This window comes from Miscanthus floridulus, chromosome 3, assembly GCF_019320115.1.
Source record: "Miscanthus floridulus cultivar M001 chromosome 3, ASM1932011v1, whole genome shotgun sequence".
Taxonomy (NCBI): domain Eukaryota; kingdom Viridiplantae; phylum Streptophyta; class Magnoliopsida; order Poales; family Poaceae; genus Miscanthus; species Miscanthus floridulus.
Window position 1 is genome coordinate 6,999,421 of NC_089582.1, and position 22,020 is coordinate 7,021,440.

The 22,020-nt window shown below is 44.2% G+C and overlaps 3 protein-coding genes and 2 pseudogenes across 4 annotated transcripts; 2 read left to right on the forward strand and 3 right to left on the reverse strand.

Moving 5' to 3' along the window:
- LOC136541299 (putative disease resistance protein RGA3) overlaps window positions 1–22,020 on the forward strand; it is a 33,068-nt pseudogene that overhangs the window by 934 nt on the left and 10,114 nt on the right.
- Window positions 576–1,235, forward strand: LOC136543060 (cysteine-rich receptor-like protein kinase 44). Its single transcript, XM_066535625.1, has 2 exons — window positions 576–843; window positions 1,006–1,235. Exons 1-2 carry the CDS (start codon window positions 576–578, stop codon window positions 1,233–1,235), a joined length of 498 nt encoding a protein of 165 aa, XP_066391722.1.
- On the reverse strand, window positions 4,387–6,978 carry LOC136543061 (uncharacterized). The gene is made up of 4 exons (XM_066535626.1): window positions 6,664–6,978; window positions 5,959–6,459; window positions 5,475–5,850; window positions 4,387–4,952 (listed from the first exon to the last, which is right to left on the reverse strand). Exons 1-4 carry the CDS (start codon window positions 6,976–6,978, stop codon window positions 4,387–4,389), a joined length of 1,758 nt encoding a protein of 585 aa, XP_066391723.1.
- LOC136543062 (uncharacterized) lies at window positions 8,008–10,504 on the reverse strand (annotated as a pseudogene).
- On the reverse strand, window positions 9,862–21,229 carry LOC136541300 (uncharacterized). Of its 2 annotated transcripts, XM_066533125.1 has the most exons (7): window positions 20,346–21,229; window positions 13,315–13,377; window positions 11,561–11,788; window positions 10,769–10,839; window positions 10,438–10,514; window positions 10,171–10,349; window positions 9,862–9,998 (listed from the first exon to the last, which is right to left on the reverse strand). In XM_066533125.1, exons 1-3 carry the CDS (start codon window positions 20,437–20,439, stop codon window positions 11,718–11,720), a joined length of 228 nt encoding a protein of 75 aa, XP_066389222.1. In that variant the 5' UTR covers window positions 20,440–21,229; the 3' UTR covers window positions 9,862–9,998; window positions 10,171–10,349; window positions 10,438–10,514; window positions 10,769–10,839; window positions 11,561–11,717. The 2 variants fall into 2 exon arrangements, with proteins under 2 accessions (XP_066389222.1, XP_066389221.1); XM_066533124.1 differs by having other exon boundaries at window positions 11,561–21,229.

A 22,020-nucleotide genomic window follows, 5' to 3' on the forward strand; every position in this document is an offset into this window, starting at 1 on the left:
ACTTTATATTTTCTTTCTGGCATCCGAGTGATCTTTTTGTAATATATTACTGTTACACTTATACAGAGAATTTTTTGAATTATTTTTTAGTATCAAATGTGATTTATCTCGAAGTTGCCATTTTTATTCTCGACAAGAATTCTCTGTTTATTCCCTCATCCATTTTTATATGCTTATACTGATTCATATAAAACAGCTCGTATCAATTTGCTAGCCCACAATAGCACTTATTTCTTATTCTACTGCATGCATTTGTGAGAAATTGTTTCGCAAGTTGGAGCACCCACATTTGTTTTTTCTATAGAAGTGCTTGAGTAATCAGGAATGGGTAGTGGAGCTACTAAACGTGAAATATTGGAGAACAAATTGGAGAAAAGGCTGCAGGATCCAAAAACAGAACCATTAATATCTTTGCCTCTAGATTTTTTGGAAGACATCACATGCGTTTTTTTCACTGAACGAGAACTTGGCAGGGGTGCGTGTGGAGTCGTATACAAGGTATATGACCATTCCTCTTTCACTCCAATTTTCAACCAATGGCAACAGAAAGATAATAAATGGTTAACCTACGTGCTATGAAGGGGGTTCTCCGAAGAGGCAAAGCTATTGCTGTAAAGAAGATTTTTGATACACATCTGCTGGGCAATGATAATCAAGTCAAGAATGAGATCCTTTGTCTTACGGAGGTCAGGCACCAAAATGTCGTACAACTTGTTGGTTACTGTGTCGAAACCAAGTTGGAAGTGGTGGAACATAGTGGGAAACATGTTATGGCTGAAAAACATGCATGTTTGCTGTGCTTTGAATTTCTCTGCAATGGAAGCCTTTACAAGCACCTTTCTGGTATGTTGAAATACAATACTAAGATCTTCTGTCTTTTTCTTTTCCTTTGCAAAGTTTACCTAATTAGAATTTTAGAACACGCACGCAAATGTGTCATTATATCAACAGCCACAGAGTGATAGATTCAATTATAGTTTCTCTTTTGTTGATCTATTTCTACAGATGACACCTCGGGCCTTGATTGGGATGAGAGAGATAAGATAATTTGGGGAGTATGCAGAGGTTTGCATTATCTTCATGATAAACGTCGTATTGCTCACCGGGACCTTAAAGCTCAAAATATACTGATGGATGACACGATGATGCCAAAAATTGCAGATTTTGATTTGTCAAGGCTTTTGAGTCAAGAAAAATCCAGAACTGTCACTGCAAAGCTTCAAGGAACGCCGTAAGCTATGCCTCTTGCTGAAGCTTCATTTTTTTACTATTTCCTACCACTGATTATGCTAAATTCTTCTGCAGTGGATATATGGCACCAGAATGCATAGAACAACGATCTATCTCCTTTGAGGCAGATATATTCAGTTTGGGTGTCATAATCATAGAGATAATCACAGGTCGCAGGGACTATCGCAATATCAGCGAGACAACTGAAACATCTCTCAAGCACTCTACAGACGAAGTAATATTATTCAGTATTATTCCATACTGTAATTTTCTACCTTACTTATGCAAATGTCTCTTTATGATAAATTACTTTTGCAAATGTTTAGGTGGTTGGAAGTTGGAGGAACAGACTTAGAGAAATAACACCATGCATATGTCACCGGAAATACGTATCCAACAAGTGCAACAATGCATCTCTATAGCCCTGAAGTGCCTGGAACCTGAGTCGAATAAAAGGCCTACTTCACTGGACATAGTTCAAAGTCTAAATGCAGTAGAACCAAAATGTACGTCTCCTGTAAATCCTCCCAGCGTCATTGAGAAGGTATCATCTCAATATGCACTGCGCCACTCCACACTTAATATCATAAGACTGTAATAACCACTCATGCTCCATTTTGAGTTCTTAATTAGTGTCCTCTTATAGTTGTAGTGCATTATCTATATCTGTTGTTAGAAATTAGCTTGCATAGCAACAAGTTATTCACTAATCTCCATGCGCGGAGGCATCAATTGGATTTTACCAATATGTACATGCAAGATCAATCACATATGACACCAGTGGCTTGATATATATTTGTTGACGAGGTCCAGTCGAGAGCCCCCAAGTGTCGATTGGCGCCCTCCAACTTGGGATTCCAGTTGGCTGGAACGCCACTAAGTTTTTGAGCGAAAAATACAGCAGGGGAGGCCCCCACTGTGAGATTTTATTAAAAAGAAAATCCAGAAACTGTATAGAGGAGAAAGAACAACAAAAACAAAAACCACCCAAGAGGCTGAGGGAGCCACTGGTCAGCTAAGAACTAAGAAAAGGAGTCTGTACGAAGGAGGAAAACAAAGCGCTTGTCTTCAGACATTCTAAGAGCTTGAAGTCTAGCCTCATCCAAAAAGGAGCATTTCCAGGAGGAGAAAGAGGGTCGTCCTCTGTCAAATATAAAGTTATTTCGCTGCTTCCATATGTGCCAGGCAGCAATGATGAAGATCTCCATAAAGAAGGGATTTTGATATTGCTGTTTTGACTGCATCATCATTTGGAAGAAATCACTTTGAAAGTTCCAGTGCATGTTCAAGTGTTGCCAGCAGGCCTGACTGAATGGATAGCTGAAGAAGAGGTGGAAAGCAGTTTCCTCAACATTCTGGTTGCAGAGAATGCAGTTATAGTTATTGCCCTCCAACTTGGGTTTTTTCCTTTTAAGAAGGTTCCTTGTGTTTAGCCTATCCATAATCAGGAGCCAGGAGAAGACTTTAAGTTTATTACTGCATTTTGAGTCCTAGATCCATAGAAAAGGAGCAGGGGGCTGAACATTTCTATAGGGGAAATTGTAGAATTTAGAAGATGTATAGCTGCTGCTTCCCCAAATATAGTGCCAAGAGTCTTGTGTATCTTGTTGAACCTGTATAGATTGAATGTAGTCTTGCATTCTTTGATATTCTTGATAAGCTTGTTCGGACAGAGGAAGGTGGAATTGTGACTGGAGGTTGTTGTTTGAAAGGAACTGCAACACATAAATCTTCTTGTTTTTGGCAAAAGAGAAAAGTCTTGGAAACTTGCTCTGCATGACATTGTCATTCCAAAGGTCTGACCAGAAAAGAACAGTAGATCCATCCCCGAGTTTGCAATTAGTGATTCCTCTGAAGAGATCACAAAGTTTTAGGATATCCTTCCACCAAAAAGACCCTTTATCCGTAGTTGCATGTGGGATGTCACCATTGGAGTAGTGAGCATGCCAAACAAGCTTGACCCCAAGGAATCTCTTTCCTGTTGTAGAATTTGTCTAGGTGTTTAAGGAGTAGAGAAGAGTTTTGGCTTCTAAGATTGACTAGGTAGCGTGCCCGTGCGTTGCTACGTGATAGCTAATATTTTGTACTAAAAACACACGGATCGTACGATAAGATAACAATACTATAAAAATTAAATACCAACGTTAAAGTGACATTTAATCCAAAAAGCAAAGTTTATGAATTTAGCACAGTCACGGAGTGCGCGGCATCGCAGGCTCACAAACTCTACTTTATAGACATTTCCGTGATGCGGCTAAGATAATGTTTTATATTGGCAGGAAGAAATCTCCGATATTCATTTCTTTCGTGCTCACAAACTAATGACCCTGGTGCAACAATGGGAAATACAAAGGAGCTATCCTCCTGAATGCGCGGAACCAATGCCACTACGATCATGCCATCCCACGACTACTGGTATGGTGTTGTTTAGCACTATTGTTCATTATTATCGCTAACTTGCTTCATTGGTTTTATTCAAGTAATTTATGTTTGTAATTATGCAGGTGCTAATTCGGTTGATCCCACATTGGCACATGAGAAAAGTGGGGAAAGTAGACAAACGAAATATTATAAATAAAACACTCAAAGTGTCATTTTTATAACAATAATATAACACATGTTCAATTTTCATTATGCCACCACACAAGTGTATATACAACATCTCCGTGTAGAGTCTGATAAACCATTTAAAAATACCTAGGAACAGCAACAAATATGGCATTAGTGAGATATTATTTATACAATATAAATTGAATGGAAAAAATGCATTGTATGCGTTAGTAATGTTCTGTTACCTCGCCTATGGTGTTAGAACATCCTTAAAATACAATATTCTTCGTGAAAGTTTCATCCGCTATTGGGGTCTTCTTATCCTTATCTTTTTTATTTGACGCATTCTTATTTTTTTCCCTCGGCATTCTTTTTAGCACTTTTCTTCTCTATCTTTTTGGCCTCCTCTTGTGCCTCCGCATCAGGCGGGAGGGCAAGGATCTTAATATTGGTTCTTGACGTGGCTCTAGACATCACAACGTACAACCGACCGTGGGAGAACACCGGTGCGGGTAGGTACACACCCACGTTCGGGATAGTTTGGCCCTGTGACTTGTTGACTATCATGGCAAAGCTCAGCCTGATAGGAAACTGCTTCCTCTTAAACTAGAACGGGAACATCTCGTCATCAGACGGGCATAGTGGTATTCGAGGAAGGAATACCCGCTTCCTCGCATGCTGCCCCACCACGATTTCAGCGTCGATTGTATTTCTTCGGAACCCCCGCACCACCAGCCTTGTACCGTTGCATAGCCCATTGGTAGGGTCAATATTCCTAAGCAATATGATAGGACACCCGAGCTTGAGCTTCAAGACGTGTGGAGGCAGCCCGTTGGGGGTCAAACTGTTAAGGAACTCCGATGGATAGTAGTTATGTGGATCATCTATCGCGGAGTCAAAACTGTGATACACCGTCTCGCCGCCCTGGAACATATCAATCATTTTCATATTGATCATGTCCACCCAATCATTACGTGTAGATAAAATCGCTCTAGTGGTGATGTAGTCTTTGTCCACCATGTTTGCATTTAGATCTAGAAAGATGATGTCGATCAATGTATGAAGATCTTTCTCGGCATCGCCAGAGTACGGGACACATATCTCATCTAGAATACGTACATTGCCATCTTCGTTAACCTTTTCCGTTCCACCACCAATGCACAACAGATAATCTGCAAACCACGGGTCACTCTGAGCCCTCATGTTGTGGACAAGCTTTAGGTGGCGCATGGATTCCCAAAGATACGACCTTCGTAGAGAAGCACCGACTATTTGAGCTCTAGATCCTTTCCGCACAACAGGGAGGACCTGTCTGAAATCCCCACCAAGGACAACAGTCTTTCCACCAAACGGTAGGTTTGATCGGCCCATTATATCCCGTAGGCTGTTGTCTAGTGCTTCCACATTTTGCCTCTTTGTCATAGATGCCTCGTTCCAAATTATGAGAGCTGCTTGCTGCAGCAACTTGGCAGTACCACTCTATTTCGTGAAGCTACAGCAACCGCCCTCTTGAAGAGTGAGGGGTATCTTGAAACGCGAGTGGGCCGTCCTCCCGCCTGGCATTATGGCTGCTGCGACTCCAGATGTAGCTGTAGCCACGGCAAGCTTGTCCTGGCTACGTAGTTTTGCGAGAAGTGCCCTATACAAAAATGTCTTTCCCATCCCGCCAGGTCCATCCACAAAGAACAACTCACCTTGTTTGCTACAGACAGCGGCCATTATCTCATCATAGGCAGACCTTTGCTCGGCGTTGAGTGAGTCGTACAATAGCACATCTTCGGGATTCTGCTCGACGCTAGCTTCCTCAAATATCTCACGAGGAATATGGCTAGCATCATTGTATGAGTGATCAATATCTAGAAGAGGAAATGACCTTATGTCTTTCCCCATAGACTGCAACATGTTTCTAATGTCTATCAAAACCATTTGTTGCACCAGATCTGGGGATGGATGATTGCGGCTGTAGTCCTCTAACATTGCATCGTAGTGTTTTTTCCACAACCCCATCACATCATGCGGCTCGTAGAATACCAATATTGTTGCAAATAGCCTCCGCAGAGAGGAAGGCATCTAGAATAAAGTAGCTTCAGTTAAACATTCATCCAGTGTATTGTCTTCTTCGATTAGACCCCTCCTTTCTACAGCTTCACGGAACGAAGGTAGTAGCACGCCATCAACCGTCCTCAGATGTTCGTATGAGGTAGCACCAGCAACATTGTTCAAGAGAACACGAAGAAAGTAACATTCTCCCTCAGCAGGATGAGTCGAGATGACTCTTCCAACTTGAAAAATGGAGTTTTTCCTTTTCTGCCAGAATTTACCATCAGACTGCCAGGTAAAATGCTCCGGGAAGTCCCGATACAAGATTCCACGGGCTTCCTCATGATGCCTGTTTGCATCGAAGTATGCTATCAGCATTGACTCTTCTACACCTGGCCTAATAACGATCCGTTCGACCTTATCCCGTTTATGAAATGCCACCATGTGCATGCCGGGTAGATGAAGCTGTAGCTGCTGTACTAGTGGATGGTTCTTGCTCAAGTCAAAGCCATATATCCTCCATAGTGCTTCTAGTGGCGTCACCCACCGGACATCTCTATACTGCTTGATCTCATCAATGTTCCCTTTCTCGCCTGCTTTGTTGGTCTCCCTCATCACCACCGATGCCCTATCATGTCCCTTGTATATGTATTTGAATAGATACTTTACTGATTTAATGCTCCCATAGGCCTCAACATTGATATGGCAGTTGAAGGTACGTAGCAGGCAAGGGTTGTAAGGCACGACCCATTGATTGTCTAGGTAATGGCCTCAAGCTTTTAGCGTGCGACCATCATTGCATCGCCGATAGATGGGGTACAAATCCTTTCCCTGTGATGTTGCCTCACAGAATGGGCGCGGGTAACGGTTCTTGCATGACCCGTGGCCCACCATGAACGGACAGTATGGATTTAGCGTCCCACAGGGACCATGCATCATATGCTTCGTCACCATCTTGTAGAGCTTAGGGTACTTCTTCTTGTTTGGTAGCTCTGCACTGATAATCATGTCATATTGCTCGGGACATGTGAGCTTGTACTTCTGTTCCATTATCAGCAAGAAGTGTGCATGCGGCAAGCCCCTCTTTTGGAACCTGACTACATATATGTAGGCCTTCACCTTCCCAAGTATGTCTTTCTCCATGAACATTTTCCTCATTGCCTCTAACTTTGCTCTGAAGACCCGTGTGACGAGATCTAGGCGGTCCTGTGGTGTCTAGCCTAGATAAAGTTCATTCTTGATCTCATCCCAGTTAGGGTTGCACGTCATTGTGAGGAAGATATCAGGTTTACCATACTTTCGCACCAGAGCCATTGCATCCATGTATCGACGCCTCATATCACGGGGTTCTCCGATGAATGACGAAGACAGGACAGTATGCCTTCCGACATTCTTAGCAGACCCTTCACCCGAATGCATGCTATCCACCAGGCCATGGTATAGGTCAGCCCTCAAAGTATCTCGATTTTTCCTCATATAGTCTAAACACGAGCTCTCAATCTTGATGTAGGTGTCGACGGCGAACTGCTGGAAAAGACGCCGGCCATAGAGTATTGGATTAAATATCCCTGGCCGCATCTAGAACTTGTAGCAGTAGTAGTCGCGCACGAAGACACATGTATTCGAAACAGGTTCTACAGGGAGACATTGTTCGAATTAGTATCATGCGTTAACAGAAAATAGTTTATATTGCATTATTGAAAAGAGTTCAAGTTACCTCCATCATCATCCTCACCAATCTCGGCATTCTCGGCATGCCTTTTGCGGATTGCTCGAGCTCGATCAACTTGAGCCATAGTCACACCCACTTTTGGAATGCAATTGTGCCACCCGAGCTCACACCTTGGAAAGAACAGCGGGTATGACAGTGGGTCATAGCATGCATTATATGAGCAGATGCCGTGTATAGATCGATCCTTCCCTTGCAGGAGAACACTATGCTCGAATTGGCCATGACGCTCACTCGCCTCAACCAAGACGGCGGCCACCTCTGATGTCAGTGGCACGTTATATGTTCTCTGGTCAAGCCGCTAGTCAAGGTTCAACTCGACCCGGTAATCCTCTAGATTTTCAACGTGTCCCATACTCCTTAGTTGCTGAGAGTAGGGATTCCTATTTAAGATACTAACCAATTGCTTTATAACTTCTTTGTTTTTTTGGGCGCATTGCTCACGGCACTTGCTCATCCTATGCTCAAGGGACGGATCGTCGTCGTAAAAATAAAGCTCGAGGTGTCTCTTTTCGACACCCTCCTCTTTACCAAATGAACGTATGTTATGGTAAATCTAGCCATGTGCACGGAATGTGTAGACACCGTAGATTCGCATGTTAGTGGTCACACGATCTAGGTGGTAGTACAGAGAAGTAAAAGAGAAGTGGCTGTTGAAATATCTGATGTTTGCACGAAAGTGCCTAGCATCAGCGTCCGAGCTTTACCACAACCTCATGAGCTCTAGTGCTGTCTCATGAGTTGAAAGATGAATCTTTCCACCCCGACAAAAGAATCCAGGCGGTTCACCCTCAAATTTCTTTGTGTTGTAGTGCTCGTAGTTTGGCACCGACGGTAGCATGTGCGACTCTAACGGGACATTAGCGTAAACCTTGTCGTATGGATCCAGGACATCAGGCTCACTATTGTCTTGCTCATCTGTGTCGAGATTGTGCTCGACGTCGGCTCCCTCCTCATCGTCTTCTAACAAAATGTTGCTGTGTTACGCGTTGAAAGAAAGTCTTTGAAAGAATGTTTTGAATATTACGCGGTGTACCTTGTCTGGCGAAAAAGTATGCCTCATCCTCTTCCTCGTCCTCCTGAAATATGACATCCTCATCATAGTCTGTGCAACACGGCCACATATATGATGAGAGAAACATAATGGCATACAAAAAAGGGATAAATTTAATGAAGAAAATACCATCCTCGACCATAGAGTCTGGCGTATGAGCTTGTGCACCGTTTGGAGGCATTGAAGAGGTACCATCAACTACAGACGGTTGTGTCTATGTACCTGTGCAATTATTAGGTGGTGGAATTAGAGGTTCCTGGGTGACACCACCTGTAGTAAGAAAAGTTATGAGTTTTTGGAATAGAAGAGCGAAGGTGAAAGTACCAACAATATATAGTGATCAAGGCTAATTACCGTTGTAAACCACACTCGGTTGAGTTGGGTCATTCGAATCATTGCAATTTCCATCTGCACACCATCTAGCCCTTCTTCCAATGTTTGCTTCAAAAGCCCGATTGCGACGAGATAGAAGGGCATTTCTCTCTCCAGTGGTCACTCGTTGCCTCTGTATGGTCTGTGCCGTAGCCAATTCAGGGGTCTGGACTTTTGGATTATGAACTACAGACGGCGCGATGTCAACAGTTGTGCCCCTCGATTCGGGTATTTCCATATCGTGTGAAGACGTTTCAGGAGATTGAGGTGAAGGGAAAATAAGCTGAGGGTTAAAGTGAGGGCTCTCCATGGCTAATGAGTCCGGATGTAGATTGTTGGCTCGGTGTTCTCTCACCATCCTATTATAGTTTTTCTTCATCTCTTTTTGCTTCGCCTTCTTCTCTTGTGGAGTCATTTGCAGTTTTCTTGCTGCATTTTTTGCCGCATACAATTTACGCCGCCTCTTGTTTATTAGCGCCTTTTGTTCAGGAGACAGTGCAGCCCGTCGTGCTCTATCTAGTTCACGCTTACGCTCTTTTGGACACGTGACAATATTGTCGATGGAATTGGATGCATTTACAACACCTATATATTGATAAAAAATGTTCGGTCTCAAATAAATTACAGAAGGGCACATATTGCAAGAACATTAATTCCTTATTACATTGTCATGAACGACATTTGGTTTGTCCACTACATTTTTTCTTCTCAAATAGATAACATTAATGAAAAAACAATGTACCTAGGTTTAGATCAGGTGATGCATCAGTCAAGTCAATTATGCCACTTTGATCTATACATGTATCGGAGTAGTCATCTACATATATATAATAACATGATATTAACCTTGGCCTCGGCATCATACAAACACAACAAAAAAATAATTAGTATTAGGAACAAAAGAAACCAAAATGGTACATGTGTTATCTTTATCAATCTGCATGAGTTCGTATGAGTTGTTTCGATGTAGCCAGTCACTATCTTCATAGCCATCAGTGTTTTCCGTGGTTGATTCAACTCCAACTGGTACAACATAATTACACAACAAAGTTTTAGTCCATTTGATTTTTTCCTAATTTGCACAAAACTTTTAGCTCAATGTATATACATTTACAACATATACATCACTATACATTAAATAAACTAAAAAATGGTAATACTGAATTTAGAAACGGAAAATCAGAATGTGGTGGACCTTTCGACCCAACAGCTAGTGCAGTTTCCGCCTTTCTTAGAAGATACTTTTCTCTACATTTTTTATTTTTTCATCCCTTTCTTCTTGAGTCATTGCTGCATGTCGTGCCTTTTCTCTTTCCCTTTTATGCTGCGCACGTTCATCAACTTGCGCTTGTGAATTTGATGTTGTCTGACCCGCTGTTTGAAAATAAGTTGATAGATATTTACTTAATCACCACAAATAATACAAGTGAAAGCATCTATGGACATGTGTAAAAACAATTACCTCCATTGATGGTGTTTGTCAAGTCTGCAAATGGTGTACGACCTTCATTATTTTGCATAGGTTCCATTATGATTAAACTGGGCACAAAATTAATCCCTAGTTTCAATCAGAAATTAATCTCTGAAAGTGGTCGAAGTTAGCAGGCATAATACATGTACACAAATGTAATTAGATCAGATCTGAATACAAATAACCAATTAGCTTAAGTTAGGGTTGGGTGCTCGGTTTAGTAAACTACTGCCAGTTGTGTATCTTGATTCATTCAATTTCCTCATCTCTAAGTTTGATAGACAACAAAAAGTTTGGCATTGTATTGAATTAGAATGTGTACCTGCAAATGGATGGATGTGCTTGATTTTTTAGAAGGATATCTTAAGAAACCAACAGCAGGAGTTGCCTAACCTGAACATCAAAGGCATATACAAATTCAGAGTAGTTCATATCTTGTGGCTGCAGGTACTGGCTGTCAAATTTCTTCTTTCTAATTTCTTTCACTCTAGTAAGATCCCAGCTATGTAGATAACAGCTATGATTCACCTTGTGTTGTGATGTGCTAGGATGAGTAGAACATGACTATCATTAACAATTTCAGGCATGAAACCCCAAATCTAACATCTATATGGCAGTAAGAAGGAAAACTCATCTTACCTTGTCACTATCTAAAAGAGCCTATAGTAGGTCAGTGTAGTGGGAGGCCTCAATTGATGATCTCGAATCAAGCTTGCATGCTCGCTCTCTTTCTTGAAAGTAACACTAGAAATTAGATGCTCTGGCTTTTCGAAAGTGGGAATACGCATGAAGGTTACAAATAAACCTCACGATGGTTTATAAGCACATAAGGAACAATCTTTGGAAGTGCATCTGAAACTATATGTGCACTATGGATGGAAATGCAAGCATGGTAAGTGTCTAGTAGCAAGTATAATCTGTGCAACCCCAAAATAGCTGAACGAAACAACCAGACAAGCATGGTCAGGTAAATTCAGTAGCAACTTGATGTAGCAACAGAGGTGTGTCCAAAAGCAATAGCTCCTAGAGCTTTCAAGCACCAGCTAAGTGTTGTGCTGTTGTCTTAGTTGCTAAAAATGACTCTAGGTTGCAGAAGAACAAGTTATGACATGACCTTTCCATGGCATCATAGATTCCAGCAAGGTTGATGTACACGCCAACAGTATCAGGATGAGAAGCACCGCACTCCTACTCCAGAACTGCCATTGCCTCCTCAAACAACTGTGCAACCTCAACTACTGATAAACATAGGTGCTTATCAAAACCAAAAATCACAGCAGCGGTGACACTAAATGAAAACTTTCGAGATGTTGGAGATGCTGCTGCTGGTGCTCTATTTTCCCTGGAACAGAAGATAAGTACCGCTTCCTCAAAAAGTAAATAGAATAATAACAAAGGAAGTTGTATCATGACCAGAGTTATTAAACATCTAAGCACCTCCATAAAATAAATTCTTAATCTAGATTATGTGCTCACTGATGCTGAATGACACGAGTATACTGAAAGATTGGTGCTCAGTTTAATTTTAACAATGTCAATTGCCAGTTTCAGTCATGCTACATGGAAGTTCAGAAAGTGAAGGCAAAAGAATAGTTGCCGAATTGTTTCCTGGCGTGCTCAGTCATTAGATGTCTATCAGTTTGTAAACATTGCAGAGGAGTCAGGGAGCAGAACCTTGCTATTCAGAAAAAAGCTCGCTGACAAAGAAATGTACATGGCCAAAAAAAATTGACACAAGCCCTACTCTGCATCTAGGAAACAGAGAGAAGCAATTCACAGCACAACTGAACATATTTTTTTCAGTACAGTAATCAGATTCTGCATTTAGTTTCCTATGCCAAACAACCAATATGTTCATGATTTAGTAGATAGAAAATTGATTGAACGAACGACGTTGGCAAACTGTAAAAGTTTCATTAGGCCTCTGAGAAAGTGACGAGACAAACCTCTTGACGACTATAGCGACCCCTCAATGTCTTTCCGGCTCTACATAAAACTTGCAACATGAGTGTACAAATGAGGCCCAACCAGCCAAATTCTTTACCCACAAATCTCAGGGTCAGGGCGAATTAGACAGGAAGAAGACAACATTTGCACAACTAAAAAGGAAAAAAAACAATGCATGCAACAATCCTTCAAGAGGCTAGGGGTGATAGGTTGTAACCACTGAGGAATGTAGGGCACCTCGGATATATTAGTTGAGTTGCCTCGCAGCTATGAGATCTGAATAATCACAAAGCAAAAATGGCACATGCAAGTCAGGTTTTTCAAAATACCTTATTTCATAAGCTAGATACACTGTGCACCAGTCAATGTAGGGGGGCACAGGCCTTTCCCTGCGTAAGTCCTAATGTCCTAGTTTCATGAGCTACCAACATACTCCATCTATATTCACTTTGTTCCACTTATGAAGCCTAGTTCAAGTAAGCCACACTGAAATAGCTAGATCATGAAATTTCGAAATTTTATTCCATTTCTCTGACACCGCGACTGTACAGCATTATAGAACCATAGTATCATGACTGTATGGGGAAGCCAATAAATAGTACAAATAGTTGGTCAATCAAGGGCTTGAGGCTCGCAAACATTGACAACTACCATTCAAGATAACACAAGACTATGAGACATTTTCGAGCAACCATGAAGTCAGGAACTGATTCAAGAACTACGAGACATGTTCAAGCAAGTTCCATGGCATCAAGATCACTAAGTCGACAAGTCACCAAACACCCATGTTCATAGCTCAGAATCTTCTGTCAGGGAACTAAAAATTTTAAACATGCGCCAAAAATCATGAACAAGCTGCACTGGAAGTCTAGCACACATGTTTCTTTCATAGATTCATGAATAGAAGCTAATTTTGCTCACCTCTTATCTTAGTGCTTGATGTTTTATCCCACTTTATGTCCTTGATAAGTTCTGTCTTCAATTCTTCAAAAAGAAGCACAGTCAAATAGGCAATACTACAACATTTGAAAATACTCTCTCCAGATTGCAAACAAACGAGTATGCCAACCCACAGACCCCCACAGTTAGAAAACTGAATATTTGAGCTGTTCTAATAACTTTTTTATTTGCCAGGCCGTGATTTTTTTATTACTGTAGCATTTGTACTTTAGAGAGACATTTATTTATTTATATCATCAGTCAAGGCAAGTGAAGCAGGTTAGCAATGAAGAGCAATAAGGGGCTATTTGGATCCAGAGGGCTAACAGTAGTGGTAGAGAATTTTTTTTTTAATGTCACCGAGTAGAGAATTCAAATGAGTGATAACAAAACATAACTCTTACTGTCTCATCATCACATATCTTGATCCCTTGCACTGCCTATCCAAATCCAAATGCCACGAAGGTGGGGAGGATGAAGAACATAAGGGCTAGGAACATTCAGTGCAAAGCACACAGAACTGCAGGCGCAGATCCACTAAAGGACATGGGTGTGCACATGTACGCATAATAATCTTTGAAAGGGGTCGAAGTTAGCAGGCATAATACATGTACACAAATGTAATTAGATCAGATCCGAATACAAACAACCAATCAGCTTAAGTTAGGGTTGGATTTTCGGTTTCGCATAGCATGAAGAGGTTGGCACACCTGGTGGCACCAGCGAGCGAGGGTGTAGGAGGCGTTGAAGAAGCTGGGGTCCACCACGATGTAGTCCTTGGAGCAGTTGCAGAGCGCGAGGGCGAGCTAGATGTTGCTGCTGGACGGGATGCGGCCGCTCCTCGCCGGCCGTTCCTAGAGCTCCTGCCGAGCGACCGAAGGCCTGAGAATGAGCGGGCCCTAGGGTTCCGGCCGAGGCCCGAGGCTTCGCTGGTGGCAGGGCAGGGGTAGGAGCAGGGGCAGGGCGGGCGCGGGGCAGAGCCAACGTGGATGCGGGCAAACTGGATCGGGGAGAGGGCCGCGAGCGTGCCTTGCCCAGCCTCCACGACCACGACGGCGGCGGGGATCAAGATGGCGGCGGGACTCGGCGTTGACGCAGGGGCAGTAGGGATCGAAATGGCGCCGGGTATCGTCGCCGACGGCACTCGGGGAGGTGCTACGGCCTACGGGTGCTAGGGCCGCGTCGGTGGGGTAGGACGGAGGGGCGTTGTCGGCGCGCTGTCTGGGGGCGGCGACCGAGGGGGGCATTGGTGCAGGGTGGGGGCGGCAGCGATGGCACGGCCAGCTGCGGGAGGGTGCGTGCGGTGGCGTCGCGGCCAGCTGCGGGTGGGCGCGGGCGACGGCGGCGTGGCCAGCTGTGTGCAGGCTCGGGCGGCGGTGCGCGCCTAGCTGTGGGTGAGGGCGACGATGGGGGTGCGGTGGATGCGGAGCCGAGCGGATGAATCACGGGAGCGAGGTTTCGTGTTTTGTTGCAAGGGACGGGAGTAGGGGCGAGGCTGCGGGAACACAGGAGGCAGGACGATGGACCCATGTTGGAATGTCGCACCATAAAGTGTCCACGCTTTGTTCTTTTTAGTTTTAGGAGATGATACCGAGCCCTCCCTTTCTTTTTGGCTTGCGGCATTTTTTCTAGGCCACCAGAGGTTTCATTTTGGCATTGCTGTCAAAGCCTCTCCAAAGACAGTGTCTTCTTGCTGTGTCAATGTACTCTATAACTGAAATAGGCAGCTGAAGAGTGCACATGGCATAGGTAGGAAGAGAGGACAGGACTGAGTTCACTAGCTCTAGTCTTCCAGCATGGGAGAGAAAATTTGAAGTGGCTGTAAGTCTTCTTTCAACTTTGTTCATGATGAATCCAAAGTGCTCCACTCTCAGCTTGGTGGTGCCCATTGGCAATCCAAGGTATGTGAAGGGGAGGGATTCCAGTTTGTATCCAAAAACCCCAGCCAACTGATGAGCTTTCTCAGTAGAGAGATTTAGAGGCAGCAAACAGGACTTTTTATAGTTAACCCCGAAGTCCAGTTGACTGTGAGAAAGATTCCAGCAATCCTTTTAGAGTGAAAAGTTCCATTTGGGAAGCTTTCATGATGAGAATGGTGTCGTCCGCATACTGGATAATAGGATACTGAGCTGTTTCATAGGAGGGGATAGGGAGATCAAATAGTCCTTCACTGTGACCTCTGTTAATAATGCACTGAAGGAGATCAGCAGCCAAAACAAAGAGAAGGGGAGAAAGAGAATCTCCCTGTCTCACTCCACGTCTACATTGGAAGTGTTTTCCAGGCACTCCATTAAGAAGGATGGAAGAGGTTCCTGAATTAAGAATTCGTTGGATTCAGTCGCACCAAGTATCATCAAAGCCTAGCTGTTTCATCATTTGAATGATCACATTATGTTCAATAGTATCAAAAGCTTTTGTGAAATCAAGCTTGAGAATAATGATTTCTTTCTTGGATTGTTGGCACTGATGAATATACTCATAGGTCCATGCCAAGCAGTCCTGGATTGTCCTGGATTTGATGAAGCCATACTGGTTGGTATGAATGGGTGATGTGATCTTGCCTTGGAGCCTGTTGGCTTGGAGCTTTGTGATAATTTTGAGGACACAGTTTAGAAGTGAGATGGGCCTAAAATCATTTACTGAGACAGGGTTGTTTGTCTTGGGAATCAGAGTGATGAAGGAATTGTTTATAGATTGCAAATCTAGGGTTCCATTGAAGAAGTCAAAGCAGAGGCTGTAGAAATCTCCTTTAATTGTTTCCCAGCAACTTTTGATGAAGTATCCATTAAAACCATCTGTGCCTGGTGCTTTATCAGCAGGCATTTGTTTGACTATATTATTAATCTCCTCAATTGCGAAGGGTCTAGGTAGCTGCCTTAGGTTGCTATTGGACTGGACCAGTTGACTTAAGTTGTATAGCATGTCAGGGCTAGTAGTGCACCCCATTCTTTGTTTGTATTCCTCAAGAAGCAGAGCAACTTTTTCACTGTGATCACACACAGATCTTCCATCTTCAGTTTCAAGGGAAGTGATGGTATTTATCCTGTATCTTTCGGTTGCAGCAGCATGAAAGAATTTTGTACTTTCATCTCCAAATTTAGTCCATCTAATAGTGTATCTTTTCTTCCAATAATCTTTTTGGTGCTTAAGGAGCTTGAGGATGTGGTTCTTCAAAATCTACCTAAAATTTAATTCTTGAAGAAAAAGAGGCCTTTGTTCTTCTAGTGTATCTAGGATCTCCCATGTAGAATTGCAGTTTTTTATCAGGCAACTGAGGTTAGAAAGACCTTTGCTCCACTTTTTTAGGGCAGCCCTTAAAAGTTTGAATTTGGCAGTGATTCTAGTAGCACTATTAGTTGCTGAGACATTGGAATTCCAGACCGAATTTACCAGATCAAAGAAGCCAGGATGCTCTACCCAGAAATTTTGAAACCTGAAGACATGAGCTTTGAGAATAGAAGTCCCAATTTGAATCTTGCAAGGAATGTGGTCAGAGGTGGGTCTAGCCATTGGAAGAAGCAAAGTGTTAGGGAAGTCACTTGTCCAGTTGGAGGTTGTGAACACCCAGTCTATTTGCTCAAGGAGGGGAGCACTTTGCATATTGCTCCAGGTAAAGTTTCTTCCTTTGAGGGGGATCTCAAGCAGACCCATGTTACTTATGATTTCATTGAAGATCATCATGTCATTCATATTAGCACCATCTCTATTTCTATCAGATATAGATCTGTAGAAGTTGAAATCCCTAGCAAACATCCAATTCTCCTCTGCATTGATGTCAAGATTGTTGAGCCAGTGCACAAAATTATCCCTTTCTGGGCCTTGGCAAGGGCCGTATACGGACGATAATGTCCAGGTTTGTCTATTGTGAGAAGAGGTGAATTTGACTGTTACTGTGAATTTGTTTATTTGGATTACCTCTCCTGTGAAAATAGCACTATTCCATCCCAACATAATTCCCCCAGAAGCACCCTCAGAAGGGGAAAAAGCAAATTTGTTGAAGCGCTTTGGAGCTAGTTTTCTAATGAAGGAATGATCAAACTGTTCTCTTTTTGTTTCTTGGATGCAGAAAATGGCACAATCACTCTCATCTATCTTTTCTCTGATGGCATTGCATTTATCTTCAGAGTTTATTCCTCTGATGTTCCAGTTCAAGATGTTCCAATTTCTGCTGGAACCACTATTGTTACTGTTGGGCCTTGTATCCATAAGCAATGTATTGAAATTGCCTCCAGGAACTCTGACTAAACCTAGTCAGAGAAAATCCAAAACCAGCACTCAAACAGTTGCTCTCCAATGGGTGCAAAACCCCAACAGCAAGCCAAACCAGCACCACAAGCAACATAAGGGAAGCAAAGATGTCCACAGAGAAACTGGTTTTTTTACCACAAGTCTTAATCAAACAAAATCCGAAGACAACAATAGAGAAGATAGCACTTCTCAAGGTATTCTGACCATAAAACCAATCCAACATTCCATTACCGCAGGATGTTGCAGGGCAATCCCTGACAAAATAAAAGTAGATAAGCAGACTATCCATTGATAACTAGTTGGGTCCCCCTTGTGCTGCTCCCATCCGGTGCAACATCATCAGTTCTGGTAGCCAAAAGCCGTTCCATCGTCACCTCTGAGGGGTGAATGCAACACCTTTCTGTAGCTATTCTCTGTATATCAAGTACAGAAATTTCAGGAAATAAGGTCCCCTCCTCATTGCATTTAAGAACAGCAGAGAGTCCCGGAAAATCAGAGGCAAAGCAATTTGGTGGGGGAGAGAGATTATCCAACAAGTCAGATTGAGGGGCCACCTTCTTGCTTCTTGCCTTGCTCTTGTTCTTGTTAGTCTTTCTAGCTGTAGTGGGGACAACTCTATGCATATGTCCATCGTGAGCAACTTTCAATCTTGGGCTCCTCCTAAGAAACTCAGTTGAGACGGGAGTGCTGAGCTTTCTTTTCTTTGTGGCTTTGCTTGAACTTTCATATCCATTCTCACTACCAGGTAGCAGTGGATCAATCGGAGCATCATGAGTTATGAGAGCATAATCTTCAGGGAGGTCTGGGAAAACTTGTTCCTGTCTTAGCTGAATTTCAGGTTCTATGGCTTTGTTCTTGAGTCTTTTCCTGTAGTAAACTTTTGTGACAGGGGCATTTCTTGCAGGGGAAAGCTCTGCTAGCTGAGTTGCTATCTTTGGAGTTAGTTGGAGGTCTTCAGGAGCTGGCGGGATCTGAGTGATGCAAGCACCAACATTTGGGGTGGTGGTGTGATTCTGCTCATTAATATTGATAGCAATGTTGAAAGAATTAATTCCCAGGGCAGAAAGATCAATCTGGATCAAAGAGGTTGGGATTGAACTGCTTCCACCAAAACTTGAGACACCGGCAGCCTTTTGATTGTTGATCAGCTGTTTCAGGCTTTTAACTAGGAAATTGGTTATAGCATTTCTCTGATCTCTGTCTCTCTGAGTCTCAGATTGGGTTATCATAGGTTTGTCCGCTGTGTGTGGGATAAGAGCATTTTGGATTGAGCCAGCTTCATGAGCCTGAGCATTGGTGTTGAGGTTCAGCTGCTGTACTACTTCAATTGTTCTGATAGAGCCTTGACCAGCCTGTATTCCTACAGTGGCTGAAGAGGAATCAGCTTGGTGAAACACCCCTGAGTTCTGATCCTGATTCATGTCTTTCTGGATCTGATGAGCAGCCACCAAATTATCCATCACCTGGTCAGCCATTTCCACCACCTGCTGAACTTCTCCTGGCATTATGGGTCCCTCAAAGGGATGAAGATTACCATTGTGTGCAGGGGGATCTTCCTCAGCTGGTGCAAAGTTTGTCATAGGAGCAGTGCTGGAGCTGGGCACAGAGCCAGAAGAGTGGGTGGGGGCCTGGTGTTGGCTTTGATTCTCGGTCACCAAGGGGGTGTCAAGGGAGGGAGTTTTCGTATTTGAGGAGTGCACGGTAGAAGCTGAAGCAACAGGCGGAGCATTGGGCCCATGCACCCATTGGATGGAGGGTTCAGCAAGAGTGTGGCTTGGCTCCATGAACGAGGCGGCTTACTGGACCTTGAAACCTATTTAAGTTTTGTGGCAACCCGCCGTTTAACACAGACTCGGGCCTTGTGACCATAGTTAAAGCAGTAGATACAGCGAATATCACTAAAACAATCTCTGACGAAGTGCCCTGGACTTAGGCATCTAAAGCAACAGCGGGAAGCATTAGAGGGGAAGATAAAGCGATCACCTTGGGGGGCATTCCCATTAATGGCTTCTTTATACTGCATGGGGCAGTTGGAACGACCACCATTCTCAATTTCTCATCAATGCGAAGATCTCTTTTGAGTTTTTGAAAAACAGAGTACACTGGAACATCTCTGTTGCTACCTGAAGAACTTCGAGGCCCTTTGTGAAAATCTTTGTTGAATTGAGAAGAATCAGTACCAAACTCCCGGTCCAAAGGAAGAGAATCCTAAGTGAAATCCCGAACTAAGGAGGAATCAATAGGATCAAAAGGGCAATATAAACTACCAATCTTGATTACCGAGTTGAGCTCTCTTGGCTGAGATTTGGTGATTGGTGAGTCTTGGACGAGCTTGTGATGAAATGAAACCTTCTTGCGAGCAGAATTCCGCTTGTTCTTGCGATTTGTCTGAATGGTCCAGCTGTTCTCTTCTTCTTTCTGCCACTTGATTTTTTCTTTCACCCAATTGGCACCACCATCGTGCCATAGATGGAAATAAACATCAAACTGCTCTGTGGTGATTCGCTTGAGAGATCGAATCAGAAAACCAACTTGCTTATTGCTAACTGAGAAGCGAAAATGAGGATCGCATTCAAATACAACATGGAAGCCAGCAGGAGAACCACCCAAGTAGCAGTGAAGAGCCATGGCAACAGAGTCTTCAGTTAAACGGAAGAGGTAGCGCCGAAAAACTGCTAGCAGGAAGAACGACCCATCCGGAGTAGGAGAAGGATGATGCACAGAGGTCGAAAATCTTTGCAACACTTCAGTCCCAAATCTCTTACCCGGAGAGAAATCCCAGTTCCTGACCAAGGCGGCCAGGGCAGGATCTTGCTCGAGCTCGATGAGAGCACCCGGAGAGGAAGCAGGGCGGACCATGACTAGGGCGCAGAAACTCCAGAACCACCACCGGTGGCTAGCGACGACGACGCGTGTTCGCTGCCTCCGCTCGCGCCGGCCCACACGTACAGACCACGCCGCGCCGGCCCACAAGCAGCTGGGCGCTCCGCTGCTCGCGCCAGTCCGCGTGCAGCTCGCCGCGCCACGCCTCGTTCGCGCTGGCCCACGCGCAGCCCTCCGTGCCGTCCGGCCTGAGCGCGCGCCTCGCACTCCCGCTCGCACGCGCGCCTCGCGCCCTCACGAGCACGGGGCCGCTTGAGCGCCCACCCGCGCGCCGCGCACGCGCCGCCTGCTCCCGCGCGCTCAGGCCCGCGCGCCGCCGCCGCGGCCACTGCCGGTGCGGAACCTAGCTATCATCGCGACTTGCTCTTCGAGCGCCACTAAGTTACTAGTGTGGTAAGCCAATTGGCTTGGCTTAACCTGTCTTTGAGTGCTGATAATAGGGCTGGTGAGGATATCTGGGGTTTATGCACTCGTCAATCATATTATTTTTCTTTGACAAAAAATGTGACATATTTGCCATATTAACTGCATTATTGTATTTTTTCGTTTTTACCACCATTAGAAATCTGACCACAAGATATACTCCCTAATGCTCAATACATCCATTGTTTGTCCAGGATATGAGAAACCAAAATCTTCATAGTCAAGTAAATATGAACATATTCAACATACCAAAGGCCATCAGTGCGGTTAATGGCCTCAATGAGTGTGCCAATTTGTTCCAGTGGGTTACATCAGCCATTTCATCTCTGAAATCCCAGTCCAATGAAACACAAAAGGAAAGACTTCAACGAGATATATGCCAATTGCATAGTGACCTTCAATGCCTTACTGATACTCTACCAGCAATGTACAACCTCATTGATCGAGCAGAGTGGAGGATCTATTTGCTCAATGCATCAGCCATTTCATCTCTGAAATCCCAGTCCAATGAAACACAAAAGGAAGAGAAAATTTCTTATTTGACATCAGAAAAAATTGCTCTTCCCAATTTAGCATCCAAACTTCAAATCTTCTCTAAATGTCTACTCTTAAAAATTTTCTTCCCAAATTGACACTACCGTCCATTTGGCCATCTCCTACCGTGAACTGTCACGTGGGCTACATGCAAAAAGACAAGAATACCTCAATCGAGTAGCTTTTTGTTCGACGAAAATCGAGTAGCCTTCTGTTCGTTGTTTCGCTATTTGCACGCGAGAGAATGCCGCGGCACCTTCTAACCCTAGATCGATGCCGACGGCGACGATCATGGAGGGCGGCGGCGCGGTGCCTGGCGTGGCTGTCGCGGGCCGCGCAGCCCTTGCTCGTTCGCCCGGCACGGCTTCCGCGGCCAACCTGCGCGGCCCCGGCGCTGCCCCCGCAGCCATCCCGCGCAGCACCTGCGGCGCGGCCAACCCGCACCGCCTCGGCGTGGCCCCCGCGCCTCCAGCGTGGCCTCCGCGGCAACGTGCCCAGGCGAGAGGCCGCCGCAGCCGCCCCCAGCAAGCCCGGCTCGGCCCCTAGCAGGCACCCCCCCGGGGGCCACCCCCGCGCCTTTAGCGCGGCCACCCCCAGCTG